This window comes from Lycium ferocissimum, chromosome 2 (assembly GCF_029784015.1).
Source record: "Lycium ferocissimum isolate CSIRO_LF1 chromosome 2, AGI_CSIRO_Lferr_CH_V1, whole genome shotgun sequence".
Lineage (NCBI taxonomy): Eukaryota > Viridiplantae > Streptophyta > Magnoliopsida > Solanales > Solanaceae > Lycium > Lycium ferocissimum.
In genome coordinates, this window is record NC_081343.1 from 33,800,205 (window position 1) to 33,824,442 (window position 24,238).

Below are 24,238 nucleotides of genomic sequence, written 5' to 3' on the forward strand. Positions count from 1 at the left end.
AATGGTTCCTTATATTTGAGGCTAAGTTCAAAATAGTCCCACTTATCAGTTTTGGTCTCTTAAGTTTGTCAAAAGTTAATACTCACTTTAGTGTCCGGCAATATTTCTATCGGACTATATTTATTTTTAATTTTTTTATTACGTAGAGGTACGGAAAGGAAAAATGGGAAATGAGATGACAATGTGGAATTCGAACTCTCACTAATTAGATGAAAGTTCAAGTAGCCAATCAACTGAGCTACTAAGATACATACTCGAATTATATTTGTTAGATTTGACTAAAATTATAAAAGAGGTAAGTTAGTGAGAATATAGAATGAGTTAGCGAAAATTCATATTTAGAGGTACATGCTATTTAGAAAAGGTCAAATATATCGGGACAAACCGACAGATGTCCGTCGAGTATAGGAAAAATCAAGAGAATTGTCCAACTGGATAATGTCTGAAAATATTATCTCTGAACACAAAAATCTACGGATTCATTAGATTAAAACCAACTTAATCCACAGCTTGATAAAATACTTAAATCTCAATTTTTATTGAAAATTGATATAAAAATAAATACCTTCATTATAGTGAAAAAAATATAAAATAATTTCCAATCATTTTTGTGCGGAAATAACCAACTAAAGTCCATCAATTTTCAAAAAAAATAAAAAATTATTGGCTTTTCAATAATGTTCCTCAGTTTTGTACGTCGGTTTTTCGCTTGTTTTTAGTATTGACAATTTTTATAGTGTTTACTATTTTTGATTTATTTGTAAAATCTGGTGCAACTTTTTGAACTGTATTTTCTGTTAATTTTTCTATATTTTTTTAGTATTTAGTGTAATTTTGTGTGTTGCATATTTTTCGTAATTCCTGTCAAATCTAACCCCAGAGTCGATAAATATTTTACCGTACACCATAATAATGTCAACATTCAGCAATATTTAAAGGACAAAAGCTGTTAAGTGCATACTTAAAAGACTAATTTGATCCTACCCTCAAACATAAGTGACCAAGCTTGTTAGGTACTCAACATTTAATGACAATAATATTAGAGCCTGTTTGAATGGGTTTAAAAAATGCAGCAACTTATAAGTTAAAAAAAAGAAGTTGGGGTAGCCCAACTTATTTTTTTTGGCTTATAAGTTTATTTTCAAATTTATAAAATGTCTACTTTTAGATAAAGCCTAAAGCCAAATGGGTCAATTAATTTTTTGGGTTTATTTTGGAAAGCACAAAATAAATTTTTTAATTTTACCAAACACTCAAAAAAAAATTAAAAATAAATTTTTTATAAAGAACTTATAAAGCCAACCCAAACGGTTCTTACTCTCATCTCTCGTATAGAATGTTTGTTTGGATGCTTTAAAATAAGCTAGATTTATATCTTTTGGAAATATTTTTATGCCCAAAAAAATAAGTTGAGTAAATTAGTACCCAAACACTCAAAAAAATTAAAAATAGCTTATAAGCAACTTATAATCCAATCCAAACGGGCTGATAATCAATTCCCCAATTCACCCCTTTAATAATCCGGACCCCGCGAGATGAAAAAATGCCCTTTATTCCTGCATACTTCTAGAACCTTCTAGGGTTTTTATATTCCTTAAATCCTCTTCTCAAGTATTTTCTAGGGTTTATAAATAAATTCCTCTCCAAGTCCTCCCAAAATCATCAAATCAATCAATATCAATGGCCTCATCATCATCATCATCAAAAGCAACATCTGCAGAAATAAGTGAGGAAAAGAAAATGCTAACCTTAATCTCCTCAGATGGTGACAAATTTGAACTGGAACAATCCATCGCTATTCAATCCTTAACAATCAAAAACATGGTAGAAGATGACTACACAACAATCCCTCTTCCAAATGTTGATACAGAAACCCTAACAAAAGTGATTGATTACATGAAAATGCATGCTGTTGAGAAGACAGAGATGAATCAAGAAGAGTTAAAGAAATTTGACGAGTTATTCGTTAAAGGGAGTTTTGATGAGGTTTATGAAGTTGTATTGGCTGCTAATTACCTTGACATTAAGAGTATGATGGATTTATTGTGTCAATCGATTGCTGATAGGATTAAGAACAAGTCGGTTAATGCTGTTAGGAAGATATTTAATGTGGATAATGATTATACACCTGAGGAAGAAGAAGAGGTTAAAAAGGAACATGCTTGGGCTCATGAAGGTGTTGAATTTGATGATTCTCTTGAGTAGCTTTTCGGATTTTTTTTTTTTTTTTTTTAATTTTTAAAGTTGTTGATTAGGGTTTTTTAATGAAGTAGTTAATTTCTGCTGAACTTTTTGGTTATTATGGTTTTTAGTTTGGTTTAATAGGTCTCAATGTTTTGAGTACAGAAGAAGGCAATTATGATTTTGGGAAAAAGAAAGGTTCCTATGTGGGTTATTTGGGGATTTCAGAATGAATGGTTCCTTGATTTAGGGGTTTTAATTACGTAATTAGTTTCTGCAAACCTCTCTGGTTATTATGGTTTTAACTTATGGTTTGAGTTGATTAACTCAAATTCCAATAGACAAGGAAATTGGTGTTGTTGATGTTTTTGTATTTAGGTTATGCTTTTGAGGTGAATAACTATACTGATGCTGTTTTAACTTCTGTTCTGCTGCTGATTTTGGTTTCTGTTCTGGTTTTTATTTGGTTTATGTTGTATTGCTGGCCTGAAGTTTGGCTTGAAAATGTTAATCAGTGTTGAAATTGTCAGCCTGGTGCACAAAGCATCCCGCATTAGCAGGCAGTCTATAGGGTAGACAACCTTACCCTAACGGAAGCATTAGTGGCGTGGTTGCTTCCACGGCTTGAATCTGTGACCTATAGGTTACATGGAGACAACTTCATTGTTGCTCCAAGGCTCCCCTTCTAATGGTTGCCAACTAAAAATGTTGGATTAGTGACTGCAATTTATAGCTATGATTGTTAATTTGTTAGTTGAATTACTAGTTGTTAATGGTGTTAAAAGCATGTGTAATTGGTGTTAGTCGTTGGTGGTAGCATTACTGTTATTGATATTTAAGCACTTGTTTATCAATGTAGAAATGAAACTTATGCCTTCACAAGTGTCCTATTACAATTGTTATTTTGTCCCATGTATATTCCACTTTGGGTTCATGAAGGAGTAGAATTTGATGACTCTGTTGAATAGGATTTGTTTTTTTAAGTCCTTAATAGGGGTGGGTTTTAATTACATATTTAGTTTCTGTAAATCTCTCTGATTATTATGGTTTTTACTTGAATTTAATGGATACCAATGTTTTGAGTCTTAGTATTTACAGAAAAAATCAATTATGAAAGCATCTGTTCCTCATTTTGGGATTTCAGAATGAATTAGATTCCTTCTTGCATTGTGGTGCACTGTTTAGGTGTGTTGGTCTCAGTTATGCACATGTTCTCTCTACACCCTTGATTCAATCTCAGGGTGAAGCTAAAAGCAAGTTTTATTCCTGGTTTTGGTCCATTCAAACTTAATTACAATGTGATAAAAGATGAAAGTAAGTTGGACCATGATTATTTCTTATAGCCTGCTTCAACCTGTTGTATGCCTTTGCTTTGTGCCACTGTTTAGATAACTGAAAGAATTACTTGATTGATTCTCCAACTTCAGTTCCTACGTTGAGACTTCCCATAATTTTAAAGTGCTAAATTTAACCAGATGGAATGAAAGCATAGTTTACCTTTACTTCCACTGTTGCCTTATGCTTCTAAATGACATAGGGCTGTGTATATATGTCTGCATGACTGGATCTATTGCCTAGTGCACATGTTGGGGCTTTGGTGCGCTGCTTCCTATTGTTACATCTAGTACTTGGCAAAGTGATTATCACTGTGCACTATATTACTCGGACTCTTTAAAAATGTGAACGGGTGCGTGTTGGATCCTACAACGAACGGTAGTGCATATTTGGAGGTCCGACATGGGTGCGCTAGCATTTTCGGGGAGTCCGAGCAACATAGACCATACATGTTGGTATCTTCTCTCCACCCATTCTTCTTGTTTTAACATAACAAAACAGAAAATGTGAGGTCCGGAGTCCATGGTGCATTGCCTAGTGCCAACAACTGTTACCCTCATTTGTTTAAAAGTTCAGTCTTCGTTGAAGTGACAGGTTTTTCTTGTTGAAGTCATGCTTCAACTTGTGTAACTTAGTTCTTGAGTTTGTCTTCAGATGATTGTATTTCCAGAAATGCTAGTAATCATTGTATCTCATTCATTTGGTAATTGGCCCGCTGTTGTCAAGTTTAGAGAAAAATTTAGGGGTGTCATTGGTTTTTTAATCCAAAAAAAAAAATAAAAAAAAATTAAACGATTTAACGGACCGAATCAGAGTGTTGCTAACCTCCTTTTATCACAATCAGTATTGCGCTTCTATGATGTTATTCTTCCATTTTCTTATTACATGTTTTCTTTACTTCGGTTATCGTATTATTTATTGTTGCTATTATTTTTTACCATTATTTTCTACATGGCTTCTCCTTTGCTACTTTCTTTTCTTTTCTTAATAATTTTGATTTGCTTTACTTGAGCATAGGCGAGTCTAGGAAGGAAAATAGGTAAATAATTCAACCTATAATCAAGTGCACCATTCCGAATTTTTGTATCATGGGGTTACTAGATAATATCATACAGTTCTTAAAAGTATATACATAAAATATTTAATTTTATGGAGAGATCATTGGTTCACGTGCCTCAAATTTAATTTGTCAATTTGCCCCCGACAGTGGGTATTATGTTGTATTCCCTCCATTCATTTTTATTTGTCGACTTTGGACTTTTCATGCTATTTAAGAAAATAATAAATGAAGCGCATTATTTATCAATTTACCCATATTAATTAGTGCATATTTTTATTGAATTTGAAAAAATGATTTGAAATGAGTGTTTAATATTATGGGTAAAATAGAAAGAAAAAAGTTGGTCTTATCTTGATATGGCAAAAATGAAAAGTAAAAATGAAAATTTATTCTTGAAAAAATAGACAAGTAAAAGTGAACAGAGAGGAGCAGAATAGATGGTTCCTCTGTGTTATTATAGTTGGTTAATTAAATTCATTGCTTTCAAGTCACTCGATACATGCAAACAATAATTGAATGAAATTTGTACGTATAAGCTATAAAGAATTGAACTGATTGTCTAAAAACATCGATAACTTTAATTTGTATTTACCAACTTTAAATTCTGAGTTCACTTCAGTAAAAGGTTTAGTGCTCCAGGATCTCCGTCCCAAGTGCTTGCGACCCATTTCCGGGTCGATGAAGTTCAATCCTATTTGTGTGTATTTTTTTCGTCGCAATTTTTAAAAATAGTTGTTTCAAATTCTTCGTTATTTTAGAAATTCATAATAAAATTAATTTTTTATTTTTATTTTATCCTTAGTAGTAAATAGTAATTGTTCTTGAAGATAATAAACACCTCAATGGAGTAAATATTTTATGAAGAAAGATTATATCTCAAGGCATAAATGAAGGTAAAATAGTCAAAATTTCTATTTCTTTCAATTAATATTTTCTTAAAAGACGTGTAAAAGAGAAACATGACAGATAATTTGAGATGAGGGGAGTTTTTTTTGTCCCCTGTATGGTTCTGTGAGAAGAAAAATAAAATACTCACTTCATTTTAATTTAACTGTCTAATTTTCTTTTTAGTTTGTTAAAATATATCTCTTTATGTACTTATTAATTCTTCTAATTGTAGTATTTTATATGGATCGTTTATGACCGCAAGACTCAAAAGAAATTTTGATACATCATATTAGGAGTGTCGAATAGGCGCAGAGCTAGGGGACGGGAGGGGATTCATCCAAACCTCCTTCCTCGAAAAATTACACTGTATATATAAAAACAAATTTGATATTTACATATATACAATTCAAAATGTATCCCATTGACATAGCTGAAAAGCTTAGCTCAGCAATTAATGAGGGTCAAATTTCCTCTAAGGTCGCGGGTTTGATTCTGCTTCGCGATCGTCTTTTTCCCTCTTTTCAAGCTTCAACGTTCCACACAACTCTCATCGATTGAGGCCCACTATTTCTTTCCTAGCATTGGTAGGGTCATTTACACTTTGGTCTTATTGTGTGCTGATCTTTAATTTTTGCCTTTCAAATGGCCTGGTCTTTAATATTTTTCCTTGAAAAGCAAACCTATTCCTAGAGAGGCATAAGTTATGCATATCCACAAGCTATGCCCCTGCCTTCATAAATTATCCCCACGCCCTAAAAAAATTATGTCCTACTAGACATAAGTTCGATTTTGAACGGCAAAAGTTATAATTTTTTGCGTCGATTGTTATTCATATAGACTGGTCTTTAATTTTTGCCCTCAAATCGCTGGTCTTTACTTTTTCCCCCCTACTTCTCATCTAATAAAAATTTGTGGGTAAAGTGCCCTTATTCGCTGGGCTACGAAATCAGATATTCTGGGCTCGATCCCAAGCGGAGTCAAAAACATATTCGCAAGACAAAGTTTCATATTTCGGGCAAAGTTACATAGAAACTTTGCCTTGTTCCACATAAGTTCCGTAGAAATGAAGTTATGTGGCATAAATTGTGTAGTGACTAATTTGCTCGGCATAAGTTTGTAGAAGCTTTTCCTTGTCCCAAGATAAGTTCTGTAGAAATGAAGTTATCTTGGGATAACTTAATTCCTACAGAAAATATGGCAGACAAGGCAAAGTTTTTATGTAACTTTGCCCGAAAAGAAAAAATTTCAAGTCATAGATAAGAGTAGATCGAATTTCTTTTTTTATTTTTTCAATGTTAGAGGTATTTCAGCCACTTTTTTGTTACTTAAAGTGCCGTGGGACAAAAAATTAAAGATAAGCAATTTCAGGCAGAAAAATTAAAGACCACCCAAAGATAGGCCATTCGTGCGAATTGCCCCAAAATTAAAGACCAGCCTTTTAAGGACAAAACTTAAAAGACCAGTCCATTTAAAGGGTTTAGGACAAACCGTGCAATTACTTCGCATTGGTATCCATTAAAGCCCACGATTTGCTTCCCCACATTGTATCTATTATGGCCCACATTACTTTCCCAGCATTGGTAACATGAAGACCAAAGTATATACTGTAGTTTCTTATTTTTGCATTGGAGGTCTCTTATAAAAACATTATATGTTACAAATTCTTTGAACATGGATGTCTATTCCGTAATCTTTCTTGGTCATTCATGTATCAAGTAAATGAACTCATTAATCCTTGAATTTGAGAAGACATTTTGTCAGCTAGAAATATGTGATCATTCTCTTATGGAAGGGACAACAAAAACACAGAGAAATAAAAACTTTCTACTTCTCTCTCAATGCTTGTGTCAATAGTTTTGGAGCTTTAGTTTATAATTGAAGCATTTCTTTTACAACACGTTATCAGTACAAAACTCTAATCAACTGAGAATGTTTCGGTATGGTTTTCATTTTTGTGTTATAAACATCAAGCGAGGTATGTTTTCCAAAAGATTTACTTTAATTCGGTTCTTGGAATAGATGTCACGACCCATCTCACGGATCATGATGGCACCTACACTAACCCCCGATAGGCGTATCATATGTTACGGTTCACTTTTACGCAAGACATAAAAGCTAATTCGAGGTTGTGCACTCTATTTAGATTTTTACATTTTTAGAGTCGCCACCTAATTTATACTCACCTTAAACACGGTATAATCTTACCCCTTTCCTTACTTTTTCTGCATTTTACAATGGATAGGACTGAAAATCCTTAATTATCTTTGTTGTATTCGTTTTTGAATTCGCGATTGTTATTGGTCCGTGAAGAATCATGGGGATTGACCTTGTGTGAGTCAAATTTGACCTCTGATTGTTTCTTTACCTTCAATTTGGACCTTTGATTGTTGTTTGAGGAAAGCAATTTTCAGAAAATTGCGAAAATCCCACATCGTTGGGAATAGGGGTGTTCATGGTTCGATTTGGGTCGGTTATTGATTAAAATCATAACCAAACCAATTTAGTTGGTTTTTAAATGTTTGAAACCATAACCAAACCAAATAAAATAATAACCACCGGTTTGGTTATTGTCGGTTTGGTTGGATTTTTCGATTTATGACTAGCAGCCATGAGACTTATCAGTAAAATATTAAAAAGTTGAAAAAGACATGTCTTTTTTTTTGTTCAAACGATGACTTTTATTTATCGTTTAAGGTGGAACATACATCATAGAAATATTTTCACTATAAGTGATAGTGTCGTACTCAAGTTACCCAAAGTTGCTAAACTATTACATACAGAGCTAAAAATTAACTAAGTAGTGGCTGCATCATCTTAATACACATACCTGAAAATAAAGTAGAGCATAGGAGCTTTTAGTTGTTGCAACAAACATACATATTAATTAAATATAAAGACTACCTAAAATTAAAATATATGAAATAAAAAAACTTTGTGTAATGATCCCAAACTTTGGGGGATAAGATTTTGCCCTCAATTCTCCCATTTTATTAAAAAAAACTTTGTGTAATGATCCAAAAATTCAAATGTTTTTCTATCATTATCTCAAAGGCTAGGGTCTCGACTACAAGGAGTTGTTCTTTTCTGCTTTTTAGGAGGATTACCCATGGAAGAAGTATTAGGGCATTACCATGTGCTTGAGTTGCAGCAAATGCTGATGTTACTGAAGTATCTTCTATAGGAACCTCCAAATCTACAACCTCTGTCCTTTTCATATGAAAAATATTAGAAGTTTAGGACCCATTCAGACAAGAAAAAAGAAAGGTATAAATTCAAAAAAAAAAAAAAAAAGAAAAAAGAAGAAACAACCTAAAATGAAATGGCTGACAAAGAAAGGCTAAAAATTTAAGTTAAAGACATTAGACTCTGACGTGAACTTCTGTTAGTAGGTTTACACTTAACACTTAAAGAGTTAAAAGACTAAAAGACATGGGCTTGGATATATTCTTAAAAACATGGGCCTTAAACAATCATGTGAAATAAGTATACCAAAAATCAAATTAATGATTAAAAGGTATAAAATATTTATAATTATTTATGAAAAACTAATATTATACATATAAATAATTATAAAATTTATGTATATAATTTATCGGTTTGGTTCGGTTATTTTTTAATAGGCCAAACCCATCGACAGACACTTGTGGTCGTCCACTTCTTTCACTTGAGCACCTAAAGTCACCCTTGTTCCATTTAGACACTTCAGGTGGGTCATTCCTATTCCACTTAGACACTTTTTGCATCGTTATCGGAGCAAAACCAACACTAAAGGGGGCGCCACCTCATTTCACATCCAATCAGCCCAAAAGCTCCAATTTTTAATGGTCAAAACTCCATGAATTTACAAATTAATGAATTTACAATTAAAATGAGTTGGCACAATTTAATTGAGTTGACACAATTTAAATGAGCTGGCACAATTTAATTGGCCACTTAATCCACATAGGAGACGACTGAGGTTGGTTTTGCTCCGATAACGGTGCAAAAAGTGTCTAAGTGGAATAGAAATGGGCCACCTGAAGTGTCTAAATGGAACAAGGACCAGCTTAGGTGCTCAAGTGAAAGAAATGGACGACCACAGGTGTTTGTCGATGGGTTTGGCCTTTTTAATATAACCATAACCAAACCAAATATTATCGGTTTTTAAAATTTAAAACCAAATCAAACCAAATGTCGGTTTTTTTATTCGGTTTGGTTAAATTTTCGATTTGGTTTTGGTTTTGGTTTTAACCAAAACCGTGAACAGTCCTAGTTGGAATTAGGGTTTCTGTCAATTTGGGGTTTTATATAAAGAACCCCAACCCTTCACATTTCACAGACCTTACAAGCTTGATATATACTTTAGCTAAAAAACCCGATTAAAACTAAGGTTAGTAGTTTGCTTAAAACCTTGACCTAATCGAGAATAGTCTAAAAATTTATTTTTTCTTTTCTTGTTTGTGGCTGAGCTTTGGGGTTGAGGAGCAAAGGATCTCCAAGGTTCAACCTCGACAATAGGTTGCATTTGCAAAAAAGGTATTTGCTATTCCTTTAAGTTATTTAATTTGTATTTAGTGTCTGTTGTTTAATATTTGATTAGCTTGCTTAGTTTGCTTAATAGTTCATTTTAGTGGCCTGTTAATTATTTGTATGTTAGCCCAGGTTATTAGCTGTTAGTTATGTTTTGTGTGCTTAATTTTTAGCTAATCATGTGTTAGTTAGCTTTGTAGTTGCCTAAATCATGTTTTATATGTTTAATCCTGATTAGTCTAAGATTAGTTTAGGTCTATGGCTATTTGACTATGTTTACATGCTTGGTTTAGCCTAAATCACGTCTAGTATGTTGCTAGTATGCTTTATAAGTAGTATGTTGCTAGTATGCTTTATAAGTCTATGTGTTTTAGACACTATGTCCTGTATCCTAATTTTAGTGTGTTTTAAGATGACATAAGCCTGTTTAAGACTAAATCAAACTCTGACAACATGTTTAAGTTGGTTTATGATCATGTATTTTTGTATATTAGTTGGAAGTGAGGCTCTTTTGTATGTAAATGAATTTGAGAAACTGTTTTTAAAACTCCAATCCACTTGTTTTAAACTTGTCTTCACTTAATTTAAGTATAGAACTGCAGAAAGTTGTTGGTACTGAGTAAATGAGTTTTATTCTTCAATGTATACTCTCATGTTGTTTCTCTATGTTATTGGAATAGTTCATGATCTATAGTACACTAGAGGTAGTTTAAAGTGCTTAGTTCATTTCTATGTATTGATTAAAGTCACTTCTATACCCGTCTAGATGATTCATGATATATTTGAAATAAAAACATGTCTTCATATGTGAAGAATGGTCAGTTATGCCCTTGTGTGCCTCTATTCTGCCCAATACTAGTTTGTGTGCCAATATGTATAAGTATGTGATTCAGATTGTTTTATCTTAAAGTAAATGAAACTGTTGGTTTTAGCACTTGTTTGAAAGGTCCCGAATGGCATGAATTCCTTTTATGTGAAGTAGGCATAACATGCTTTAGCCCTGTTTCTTACCTTTGTGTGAATTGAACAAGTATGAAACCTAGGGGTTACTTTCAATTGCAACATTATCATGAGTATATCAAGAATGTATGCATGTTTGACTAAATGTTCAATCCTGTACTTAGCATAATTTGATGAATGCACTGCTGAATGGTTTGATCTATCTAAACTGCCTATATGGTCATGTGTTTGAATTCGAGCATAGCTAAGGCACCTTCACGTCTATTCTCCTCCTGTCCCTATGCCTATACATGTCTCTCTTTTTCTGAAACACCTATATGATTGTCCTAAATGCATTGTATGAAACTGTAAAGATGTTTGTCTTATCTGAAAGTTATCTAAGGCTTATCAAGCATGATACTTAGTTTTGTCTTATCTAGTTTCCCTGCCTATACATATCCAATTGATTATACTAAATGCTCATGATCTCATTATTAAGCATTTGTTATAATGTCACTCCTCTGTTTTAACTTGTTTGTTGCTCTAGTGGCTATCTTTCCTTTTCTGAGCATAATTGATGTTTAACTTGATTAAGTATGAGTCCTTGTATAAATATCTGTTTGGTCTATATCTGGGATGCATCTCTTGCCATTTTCTTTCAAAAACTGGACATGTTTATTTAAATCCCTTTATTGCATTTGTAATATAAGGCTGGACATCTCTTTGCATATGTTGACTACCTAAGCATATTGTTATGCAATTTGTGTACATAATTGATATATGTGTGTAATTAGTCTATGTTAAACAAGTAGTTAAGTTCTAGATACTCTCTAACCATAAATTAGCTTTTCCCCCTTTGTGTTTGTATGGGACCTCAACATGGGCCATTTGGTTCCCCCCCCCCCCCCTTTCTATTGAAATTTAAAAGGTCCGATGGCCCAAATGAATTTTCTTGATCGAGTCCACTTAAAAGATAGAGATATTGAAGGGCTATCCATGTGTGAAAATGGCAACTGGTGGGGTTAGGTAGGCCTACCAGCCTAACTCTTCTTTATTTTTCTTATATTTATGCATATTTGTATACTTGAATGTATTTTTAAAAGGTATACTTATGAATATTGAAACCCCTATGTAATTAGAACTTAGAAAATACGCGTAGTTGTTAAGAAGTTGCCTTAAATGATTTTCAAACTTAGTTAATTCTTGATACACTCATGAAATCGGTAAAACTTGGTTTTATTATAAATCCCTTCAAATGTAAAACTGGAACTCGCAATGTGGCTAGTTTAAAAGGATTTTTGGATAAAAAACTTAAGTAATTTGAGCCTTCCGCCCTCGGCAAAATCTGGAAAAAACATAAGGATTATTTTGGGCTGCAAGCCCACCTTAATGACCTTGTTGTCATTAAAAATATAAGTAACTTTACTCAATAATTTCCATATCTTATGATCATCCAAGAAATTGACTCCACTTTGGAGTGTTCTCTTTTTCTCTACTCCATTTCTGTTTTGGATCTCTATCTCACCCAAAATACAATTTACTGATGTGGCTTTTAGAACTTGTCGTATATATATATAGACACACACACACACATACTTTCTAGTTCGGTTTGAGGTATACAAAGTTAATTTTGATTTATAAATTGGAACTGCTTTATTTTTTATTCTCAAAATCAAATGTTGTATAACTAATACGTTATGAGTTATATGAAAATTTTTGTAGTATTTTATACGGGGTAAAAGGTGAAATAAGTAATATGTGAATAAGAGTATTTAGAATGAAAAGTGCCCTAATAATAGGTAATCCCTAAAAATTAATTACTGTATTATTTCTCAATGTTTAACAATCTTTATATTATTTATTCTCGGATAACAATTTTTGTACAAATAATTCATGTATTACAATCTCATATAGCTAATACATTGAACCAAACAATCCCTTTGAGTGTAGTTTGACTTTCCAATTGGTATCGGCTTCAATTAAGGTGTTTAAATGGAAATGATAACAACTTTAAAAGGTTATGCATGTATTTGCCTTCATTTTATTAGTTATATTTGTATTCTGCACATAAACTTTTACTTCTGGTAGTAAACTTGTGTAAAAGGGATACTCTTGAGCAGATCAGATATTAATGGGCAACTAAACAATAAGAAAGTATCATTTATTGAAAATTTCTTAACCGTATCAAAATTACATACACAGTGTCGCTTTAATCCCAGCGACATTCGGGACAACCAATATCTCTATTCATTCATGCTAACAGACATTGATGGTGGTAAATATGATTATAAGGTAAGACTTTCACATTTTCTTTCTCACAATCAGATAAACAACTGTGCCATTCAGTGTGCCCAAAATTTATTTCACTTGATGTTGAGCACTGAAAGTGCGAAATTGACCCGACCACTCTAGGGGCAATGGTCTAAGCTCTAATAGCGGCAAAGCACCTGATACAGTAACACATCCAAGCGGAAGTACAAATATTAAGAAGTTTATTGTGACCGCTCCGGGCATGATTATACAGTAGCTTATCACATTAATTCTTGGTTCTTACACTTAACTTGGGCATTTGCAACTTGAATTTTTTCCATATCCAACTATCCTCATGATCTTGTTACTTTCCCAATCATGTCTTTATTCCTAATTAGTTATGAAGATTTATGAGGCTCTAAAGGCACTGGATAGGTAGATACACATTTGACCCATTGGATGCACGTGTGACCCGTGAGATGCACATTAATGAATGGGATGCATATGTGACGCACAAGATGTACGTGTGGCGCATGAGATGCACATGCAACGCACAAAATATTCTAATCATGTACATCCAGCTTAGGACATAATTCTGGAATGTTCTTAGATAAAAATTCCTTGCATTACTTTATTATGATGCACTTAATTACATCAAGTCATTGTATATTTAGTACATTCTTCTCTCATTAAAACAGAAACAAAATATCTTATAGTACCAAAAAATTTAATTTGGATGGGAATTACTATTTTTATAGTTTCTTAGATGAGTATGATATACCTTAAGAGGAAAGAAAGGGAAACTAAAAAGAAAAAATAATAGGCATACTTATATCCTCATTCTCCTCAAAATCAGACAAATAAATGTGACATTTCGTGTGGCCAAAATTTGTGTCACCTGATGATGTGTACCTAATCGAGAAAATGACCAGACCACTCTAGGGATAAGAGTCCGAGCTCTAACGGTTGAAAAAAGGCGAGTACAATATTGTATCACTCGAGGAAGTACGAAGAGCAGTAAGACGTTGACTGTGATTACTCCCAACATGATTATAAAAACAATGAACACATCTGAATCCTCCTTTTTGAGGTGACAAGACGAATTGTAATGACCCGTTTGGTCGTTATAGTATTTCCAGCATTTTCGCCCCTTTTCGAGTTTGGTTAGCTCACTTTTGATCCGAGGGGACTGTTGACACGCTTCCGGAGGTGTCTAGACTTGATTTGGGCGACTTTTTATGAAATATGATCTTTTAGCGAAAAAGAGTTGACTCAAAGTTGACTTTTGGGTAAACGGACCCTTTTTGAAAATTCGTCGATTCCGAGAGGTTCGGATGATCATTTAGAACTTGTGTATATATCTGGTTCGGTTCCCAATACACTCGAATGCATTTTATGACTTGTGTTAGGAAATTAGAATTCAGGTATCGGGGGTTGACTCAGTCAACAAGACCTCCGTTGGGAATTCCGAGGCCACGGACGCGTTCATAGCGTATTTTTATGTGTGTCTATGTATGTGGTATGTGAGCAGATAGCCTCAAAAATTAGTCAGAAAAGCGGATTGAAGTGTGAAATCTTGGGTAAATTCTAGTGTCTGTGCCCGCTTTGGCGGCACGTAACCGCCTAGGGTGACCTGTAACTACGAGTATGCCACTGCCGCGGAGCGGTCCATGCCATTTGGGCTTGACCTCTGAAGCAATCATGACACCGCCGGATCGGCACCGCTGGAGCGGCCATAGCGTTGCCAAAGCGGATGACGGACAGTGAATTCATTTAATGAAGTGTTAAAAGCCCTTAGTCTATCATTTAATACCATTATGAAAATAGAGCTCTTGGGGACTGTTCTTGGAGATTATTGGTGAAGATTCTTGGTGGTAAGTTCTCCTAATCCTCTTGCTATTTCATTTATCCTAATCATCTTAAGGATTCCTCTTTCCTTGTTAGCCCTTAGTAATGGAAGATGAAAAGGGAGTTTTGATGGATTTTATATCTAGGCTTATTAATGATGAAATTGATGGAGTTTATGCTAGTTTTTTATGAATCTAAGGTTGTTAATCATAAATTTTTCATTATTAGTGTTGAATTCTTGAATCAAAGAGTTGGGGTTTATACCCAAAATTGGGGGTTTTGCTTGAATCTCGAAATTAAGTGAATCCATGAGTTAATTTAGCAATTAGTTGTTGGGTTATGATCACCTAGTGCTTAATTTGATATTTACTCCCGAATTTCCCATTTTGACTTTGTGCGCCTCGTTTCCCTAAATTTTAGGGTTGATTTGGACCTAAATTGAATGATAGCGATATTAGTATCGATCTTCATCATTTCTAATCTAGATTTCGAATATGCCTAGACGTTATTGATCTTGAGGCTTAGCGGAAGGGGAAAGCGAAGGAGTGATTGTTGGCGTTTGTTGTTCTGCCATCTAGGTAGGTTATGGCTTACCTTTGGTGAGACTTCGTGTAGCAAAGCATATATTTAGATATATTGTCAGAGAAAGCATGTAAACCTTCGGGTATGAATTTGAGTTGGATATTGTATTAGGTTGGGCCCTGTTGTGTGATTAGGGCTAGCCACCTCGTTGTGTTGTGATTGTATTGTCCTATTGTTATCGGGCTTGATGCCACATAGCGATAGTGGATACTAGAGACTATTGAGATATCTTGATCATGATATTGTGGTGCCCCACTTGTTGGCATTTGATTTTGAGGATATTATTCTATATGACTTGCATAATTCTTCATGATATTGTTGGCGTACTCATGTTTGGTACTTATGATATTGATTAATTATTCATGTTGACTCATAAATCGCACGCATTCACATCTCTCATGATATATTGTTGATACATTATTGATACTTGATGAAATACTGTGTTGAGCTGAGCTTAGTTTGCATGAAAGTGATGTGAGTAGTCTGATATCCGATGGTTGTCCTAGAATCGTGGATTATGTGTGAGTGATGTGAGTAGTCCAATGTCCAATGGTTCTTCCGAAATCGTGGATTGTGTGATGTGAGAGTTCGATGTCCGATGATTGTCCCGGAATCGTGGATGAGTGAGTACATGGACTTCGCAGGTCCCCCATGGGTTGTGCTACCAGGACATCGATACTTCCATTCGGAGTACATATGTACACTACATTGTATTGCATTGGCATTCTTACATCATTACATCTTGACTTATATCATGATGATCTAGTGTTGTACTTGTATTGATTGATTTCAGATTGGATGTATATTGAGACTTGGCATACTTGGGTTTAGATGCTTCAACTTAGGTGATGACGGATACCTGTTTCTGATTGTGTTTGACTTGTGCTTGTTGATTTATCTGCCTATCCTGCTTTGTTGTCTGAATTATGTTAGTTATACTTAGTCGGCCGATGATACCTACCGATCGTTGTTTTATACGACACCAACTTCTTGCGCATTCCTTTATGAATGCAGAATATCAGGTCGGGTTTGCTTCCATCTCTCGTGGCCGATAGTCGCCATCAGTATTGCATCGTGTTTCCAGGGTGAGCATGAGACATTCGCTGCCTTGAAGACTCTTCCCATTTATGTCTTACTATTTCTATTCCGAGACATACATAGATTTATGTATTATTATATTCCAGGCTTGTATATTTTTCATTAAATGCTCTTGTATGACTTAGACCAGACCTTGGGGGTATATTCCTTATTTCCGCACTACTTCTATTATATATTACTGTGAGACTTACGTATTCTCTTCTGCCTGATTTATTTATTTATTTATTTATTTATTTATGTCTTTATTTTCGTTGAGCTGAGGGTTCACTTACCGATGTGAGAAAGGTAAGTGCCCGCACGACTTAACCCCATTTGGGTCGTGATCCGAATAAAAGAAAATAATGTTGCAACAAACACCCACTTATTTGAACTTTTAGACATTTTGATATCAACAATCCTATCTAGGAGCATAAAGGATGAGATCGCTCGATAAAAAGAAAAAAATTACTTACATGTACTTGTTACTTACATTTTTCTTACATAAGTTCTCTCTTCTTCCATTCCTTTTATAATTTTTTAGTCTATAGACACATGGTGGCATTCCAGTCATTTTGCACCTTTTAGGGGAAGCTAATGTGTGTGTGCGCACGTGCATATTCAATATTATGACTTCTTGCCTTCTCTTCATACGTTCTTTATGTGCGTCGCAACTATATCTTGTGCATCGTACGCACATCTTTTGTGTCATACGTGCATGTGTAAATGTCACGACTCGACTAGGGGGCCATGACGGGCACCCGGAGCTGACTACCGAGCACCACTCATTATGCTAATCATCATACTTATCCTGCACATATATAATCTCCAAGCAACACATATCTATATACATAAGTCCTTACGGCTGGAAAAATGATATACAAAAGTACAATGTGGTCATCATGGATTATCTACTACCCACACGTACGTATCGACGAGCCTCCACTAGAGTACTAGACATAAGGACGGGACAGGATCCCCGTCGTGCCCAAATACGTACACAAAAATAATATATCAAAATGGCACCTCCGGAATAATGGAGTGCTCTTGGAATCTACGATCAACTCCTATGAATGCCACCACCTCCGTCTGCACGTGGGCATGAACACGGCGTCCAAAGAAAGGACGTCGATACGAATATTGTCGAGTATGTAAGGCATGAGCAATAATAACATATCAAAGAGATAAGCGGACATCAAATAAAGAAACAACCTGTAACTGAATGTCACTTAAGACGGAACAATGCATGCTAACTTACATCATAAACATCATCATATCATGTATGCATATATAAGCTACCTGACCATATAGGTACGATGTGATCATCATAAGCCCGCGTCTAGGCCTCCGGCGTCTGGGATAAACATCTCATGCCGCCCACTAGTGGTGTCTGCCCATGCCTTCTAGACATGGTGTATATGCCGCCCGCCTTAGCGGTGTCTGCCCGGCCATATAGGCACGGTGTAATCTCATCATCTTATACATCTCATAAAGCATGCATTAGAACTCAAGTACAAACTATAACTCTATCGGGGTGACATAAGGTCCAGAACCCCCGATTCCATTATGGCGTAGTCATGAGCATCCTACCTCACCTTGAAGGAACAAGCATTGTAAGGTGAGTGTAACAACAATGAGCCACATCAAAGAGTTATATAGGGATCATTGGCTTCATAGAAATAGCATATCATGAACTTTAGAATCTTTAGACTTAGACTCATCATCATCATTATCATATTCGTAACATATCTCTTATATTTATCTCATATGAAGCTCTTTATAAACATAGACTCGTAGTTTCCGGAATGTAGGAAGGTCATGGAGAATAAGGAAAATCATGTCATAAGAATCATGCCTCAGAAGAAAGGGACTAGCCTCACATACCTTGATGTCGCTCTAACTTGTCAATTTAAGCTCTTTCCTCCAATACTCACGATTCTACATTCAAGAGAATTCGTACTAGAATTAGATAATCGGAAGCATAATTAAGCTTCAACTAAAGCTAAAGAAAATCGGGCAGCATCTCCTTTGTTTCTATAACTTTCTCCATATAATATAATAACTTCCAAGCGTCAACAACACACCCACAATATCATAATCAATAACCTTTATTAAGTTGGCCATCATTCAATTCTCACAATTTCCTCTCAAAGTCATCCATAACCATGGTCATAATACAACATTACATTCATCCTCATATAATGTTTCTCCCATATTTTTAATATCATTTATAATATAATTATACTCATAATATCTCAAGAGTTATGATGCATGTCAACTATTATTCAAGAACACCATCACTTCCACATTTAAGCTCTACATTCTACCTTCTTCCATAATCCAAGTTTTTCAACCTCTCAATATTCCAAATAACATGAAATGATCATAAAACTTACCTTTGATTGTGTAGGAAAGGGTTTTGGATGGAAATGCTTCACTTGAAGAAAAACCCTAGCTTTAATCCAAAGAGATTTCTTGACTTCAAGCAACCCTAGCTAGCATTCTTACACTTGATTCCCTTGAATTTATGAAGTGTGTAGAATGTTCTAGAGACTTGGAGAGAAGTGGAGAAGTGAGAAAATGAAATTAATAACGTGAGGTCTTATATTTATAATTGGGAAAAATCTGACCCGTCGTGCATTATACGGACACTTATACGGTCCGTATAAACTTATAAGGTCCGTATAAGTGACCGTGAAATTGCCCCAACAAAACTTTGTTTCTGTAACCATTATACGGTACCTTATACGGTCCGTATAATTTTATACGATCCGTATCAGTGACTGTATAACTCCATCAGTGATGGGCCTTCACTGTAACGGCTATACGGACCATTATACAACAACAACAACACAACAACAACAAGCCCAGTATAATCCCACCATGTGGGGTCTGGGGAGGGTAGAGTGTACGCAGACCTAACCCCCACCTTGATAGGTAGGGCGGCTTTTCGAGAGACCCTCGGCTCAAGAGAGGAGAAGAGAGGAAGATAAGAGGAAAACAAGACAAAAGGTCGATAGGCCAAGCATATCGAAAACAATATGATAACACGAATACCAAAAGCGAGAAAGTCATGGTAGAACGATCAGGAATAAAGGAGCATTAACTACTATAGATAAAAAATAATCAAAGTACAACGACCCAACAAATATAAGCAGCAATCAGATGCATAAACCAAAGGTAATAAACAAATGAGCGAACTGCAACTACTATAGTGAAAGGGTAAGCCACCTAGCCTTCTATCCTAATCTGAGTCCTCCACAACCTCCTATCTAAGGTCATGTCCTCGGTGAGCTGAAACTGTGCCATATCCTATCTAATCACCTCTCCCCAATACTTCTTCGGCCTCCCTTTACCTCGCCTGAAACCATCCATAGCCAACCTCTCACGGACCTCCGCCCTGCGGATCGCGTCTCTCCTCTTCACATGCCCAAACCATCTCGGCCCTCGCTTCCGCATCTTGTCCTCCACCGATGCCACTCCCACCTTGTCTCGGATATCTTCATTCCTAATTCTATCTCTCTAGTGTGTCCACACATCCACCGCAAGCATTTGCATTTCTCGCGACTTTCATCTTCCGAATGGCATTTCTTCGACCGGCCAACACTCCGCTCCGTACAATAAAGTCGGTCTAACCACCACTTTGTAGAACTTGCCTTTAAGTTTTGGAGGCACTTTCTTATCACACAAAGACTCGAGGCGAGTCTCCATTTCATCCACCTCGCACCAATACGATGTGAAACATCGTCGTCGATATCCCCATCTTCCGTATGATAGACCGAGGTGCTTGAAACTTCCTTTCTTTTGAATGGCACCGGGTACCAAGCCTCACTTCCTCATCCCCCTCACGCGGTACGCCACCGAACACCGCACTCCAAGTACGTCGCGGTCTACTCAATTTAAATCCTTTAGACTCCAACGTCTGTCTCCGACCCTCCGACTATCGTTAACTCCGTTGCGAGTCTCGTCAATCAGGACTATGTCATCTGCAAACAACATACACCAAGGCACCTCGCCTTGTATTTGTCGCGTCAATTCATCCATCACCAAGGCAAATAGAAACGGACAAGAGTCGATCCTCGATGCAACCCCACGTAACGTGGGAGTGCTTCGAGTCTCCTCCTACCGTCCTTACCCTGGTCTTAGCTCCATCATACATGTCCTTTATCGCTCTAATGTACACCACAGGAACACCTTTAGCCTCCAAGCATCTCCATAGGACCTCTCGTGGCACCTTGTCGTAGCTCCTTTTCTGGTCAATGAATACCATATGCAAGTCCCTCTTCCGCTCTATCTTGCTCCACCAATCTCCTTACAATATGGATGGCTTACGCTGTCGAGCGCCCCCGCATGAAACCAACCGGTTCTCCGAAATAGACACACCTCTCCTCACCCTCATTTCCACCACCCTTTCCCACACTTTCATAGTGTGACTTAGCAGCTTGATACCTCTATAGTTGTTGCAGCTTTGAATGTCTCCCTTGTTCTTGTACACGGGAATCATTGTACTCCATCTCCATTCTTCCGGCATCTTCGCTGTCTTGAAAATGACATTAAACAATCTAGTCAGCCACTCCAAGCCTACCCTGCCGTATAAATGGTCGTATAATCCACTTCCTCTCCGAACTTATTCTTGTCATTTCGTTTGATCTTCAATCCTTATGGAACCTTCTTAACACTTGTTTAATACTTCATTAAAAATATAAAGAGCGTTATAACTCTCTCTCCAAGACATCATTAAGTCAACGTTAGCTCGGTACTTGGCAAAACCTTTCCGAAACACCACGTATGCTTCGCCTTTCTCAATGAACTTTCTTCTATTGCCTCAAACGTCTTTGGAATCTCAATTAGAACCATCAAATACTACTTCTTACTTATAGAAACATCATATACTTCTCACCCTGCGTTAGTTTATCTACCATACGACAACATGAATTTTTCGAGGTGTAACACTCTTCCCCCCTTTAAAAACATTCTACAAAAATTTCGCCAGAGTTTCCCCTATAATATGGTGCTACCAACCTGTCACAACAACCCTCAATAACAATGCCTCACAGGGCTACAATACAATGGCAGGAAAATATGGCCACACATGACCCAAAATCACTAAAAAGAAGCATTACTTACCTGATAGTATTGATGTCTCATCTTGGATCTCTTCCGGGGGTTGAAATAAGTGCGGGTACTTGGACTTCATGGTTTCTTCCATTTCCCAAGTCATTTCCTCTCGGTTATTGTTTCTCCACAAGACCTTGACTGATACTTCTTTGTTTCTAAGTCTCCGTACTTGCCTATCTAGTATGGCAATAGGTACCTCTTCATAAGCCAACTTTTCCGTCACTTGAACATCATCTACCGGCACGATCCTAGTAGGATCTCCGACATATTTACGAAGCATTGATACGTGAAAAACTGGATGGACTAATTCAAATTCTGAGGGTAAGTCCAATTCATATGCTACTCGGCCTATCTTGCGGACAATCTTATAAGGTCCAATGTATCGAGGACTTAATTTTCCCTTGTTGCCAAACCTCATCACGCCCTTCATCGGTGACACCTTTAGGAATACCCAATCATCAACTTGGAATTCTAAGTCTCGTTGACGGTTGTCCGCATAAGATTTCTGGCGACTTTGGGCTGTCACTAATCGATCTCGGATAACCTTTACCTTTTCCACTGCTTGTTGAATCAACTCAGGGCCTATTAGCTGTACCTCTCCTACTTCAAACCACCCAATTGGGAATCTACACTTTCTTTCATATAGAGCTTCATACGGGGCCATCTAAATACTGGAATGATAGCTATTGTTGTATACAAACTCAATAAGGGGTAAGGGGTCATCCCAGCTACTGCCGAAATCTAGCACACATGCCCATAACATATCTTCTAGGGACTGAATAGTGCGTTCGGCTTGCCCATCAGTTTGTGGATGAAACGCTATGCTAAGCCTTACCTGAGTACCCAAACCTTCTTGGAAAGACTTCCAAAATTTAGCTGTAAATTGTGCTTCTCTGTCAGTAATAATGGACACCGGGATGCCATGAAGTAGCACAATCTCTTTAAGATACAACCTTGCATAATCTTCTGCCGAATATGTGGTTCTGACTGGGAGAAAATGAGTTGATTTCGTCAGCCTGTCCACGATCACCCATATGGAGTCATACTTTCACCGAGAACGAGGCAAGCCTACAATAAAATCCATGTTAATTACTTCCCGTTTCCAGGCTGGAATTTCTATCGCTTGCAATAATCCTCCTGGCTTTTGATGCTCAATCTTCACTTGTTGGCAATTTGGACATTGAGCTACAAATTCTGCTATGTCTTTCTTTATTCCATCCCACCAATACATTAATTTGAGGTCATAATACATCTTTGTCGCTCCTGGGTGAATGGAATACCGAGTGTAATGAGCTTCTTCTAGAATCCGATGACGTAATACTGCAACATTTAGAACACATAGCCTGTCTCAGTATCTAAGAACTCCATCTGTAAAAATTTCAAATGGCGACTTCTCTTTCTCATAGAATGTATCTCTATAATGACTCAACTGAGGTTCTTCATATTGGCACTCTCTCACCTCCATATCTTAGGATGAAACAGTTGGGTTGCGAATACCAATTCCCGTATCGCCTGAACCAATTAATCGAACTCCGAGGCTGGCTAGCTGGTGGAGGTCACAAATTAATTCCTTCTTCTCCGGGGAAACCTCACATAGGCTACCCATTGATTTGCGGCTAAGTGCATCAGCTACTATATTTGTCTTTCTGGGTTGGTATAGAACACTCACATCATAATCTTTCAGTAGTTCTAACCACCGCCTCTGCCGAAAATTTAACTCCTTCTGCTTGAAAATATATTAGAAACTCTTGTGATCTGTATAAATATCAACATGAATGCTATACAAATAGTGTCTCCACATCTTCAGTGCATGAATAACTGCAGCCAATTCGAGGTCATGGGTCAGATAGTTCTTTTCATGTTTTCAAGAACCGCTTGGAAGCATAGGCAAATGACTTTACCATCTTTGCGCATCAACACACGGCCCTAACCGAACACCAGAGGCATCACAATACACAACATAACCTTCTGGTCCTTCTTGGAGTGTCAGAACTGGGGCTGAAGTTAATCTATCCTTCAATTCCTAGAAATTGCGTTCACAAGCATCAGTCCATTGAAATTTTGCGAATTTTTGAGTTAGCTTCGTCAATGGTGCTGAAATAGAGGAAAACCCTTCCACAAATATTCTATAATAACCTGCCAATCCCAGAAAACTACGGACTTCTGTAGGTGTTGTAGGCCTTTGCCAAGTCTTCACAGCTTCAATTTTTTGAGCATCAACTCGAATGCGATCAACTGAAATAATGTGGCCTAGAAAAGTTATAGAATTCATCCATAATTCACATTTCAAAAACTTAGCATACAATTCACGAGTCCGAAGAATCCCGAGGACAATACGCAAATGGTCTGCATGCTCTGATTCTGTTCGAGAGTATACTAGAATATCATCAATGAACACGTTTACGAACAGATCTAAGAGAGGCCTGAATACATTATTCTTCGGATTCATTAATA

At 36.3% G+C, this 24,238-nt stretch overlaps 1 protein-coding gene across 1 annotated transcript; it reads left to right on the plus strand.

Annotated features, from left to right (window-relative positions):
* Positions 1–1,545: 1,545 nt before the first annotated feature.
* On the plus strand, positions 1,546–2,539 carry LOC132035075 (SKP1-like protein 11). Its single transcript, XM_059425396.1, has 2 exons — positions 1,546–2,243; positions 2,274–2,539. Exon 1 carries the CDS (start codon positions 1,681–1,683, stop codon positions 2,203–2,205), a length of 525 nt encoding a protein of 174 aa, XP_059281379.1. The 5' UTR covers positions 1,546–1,680; the 3' UTR covers positions 2,206–2,243; positions 2,274–2,539.
* Positions 2,540–24,238: the final 21,699 nt, after the last annotated feature.

Coding starts and splice junctions, on each gene's coding strand:
- LOC132035075 (XM_059425396.1), top strand. CDS start 1,681: ATGGCCTCATCATCATCATCATCAAAAGCAACATCTGCAGAAATAAGT.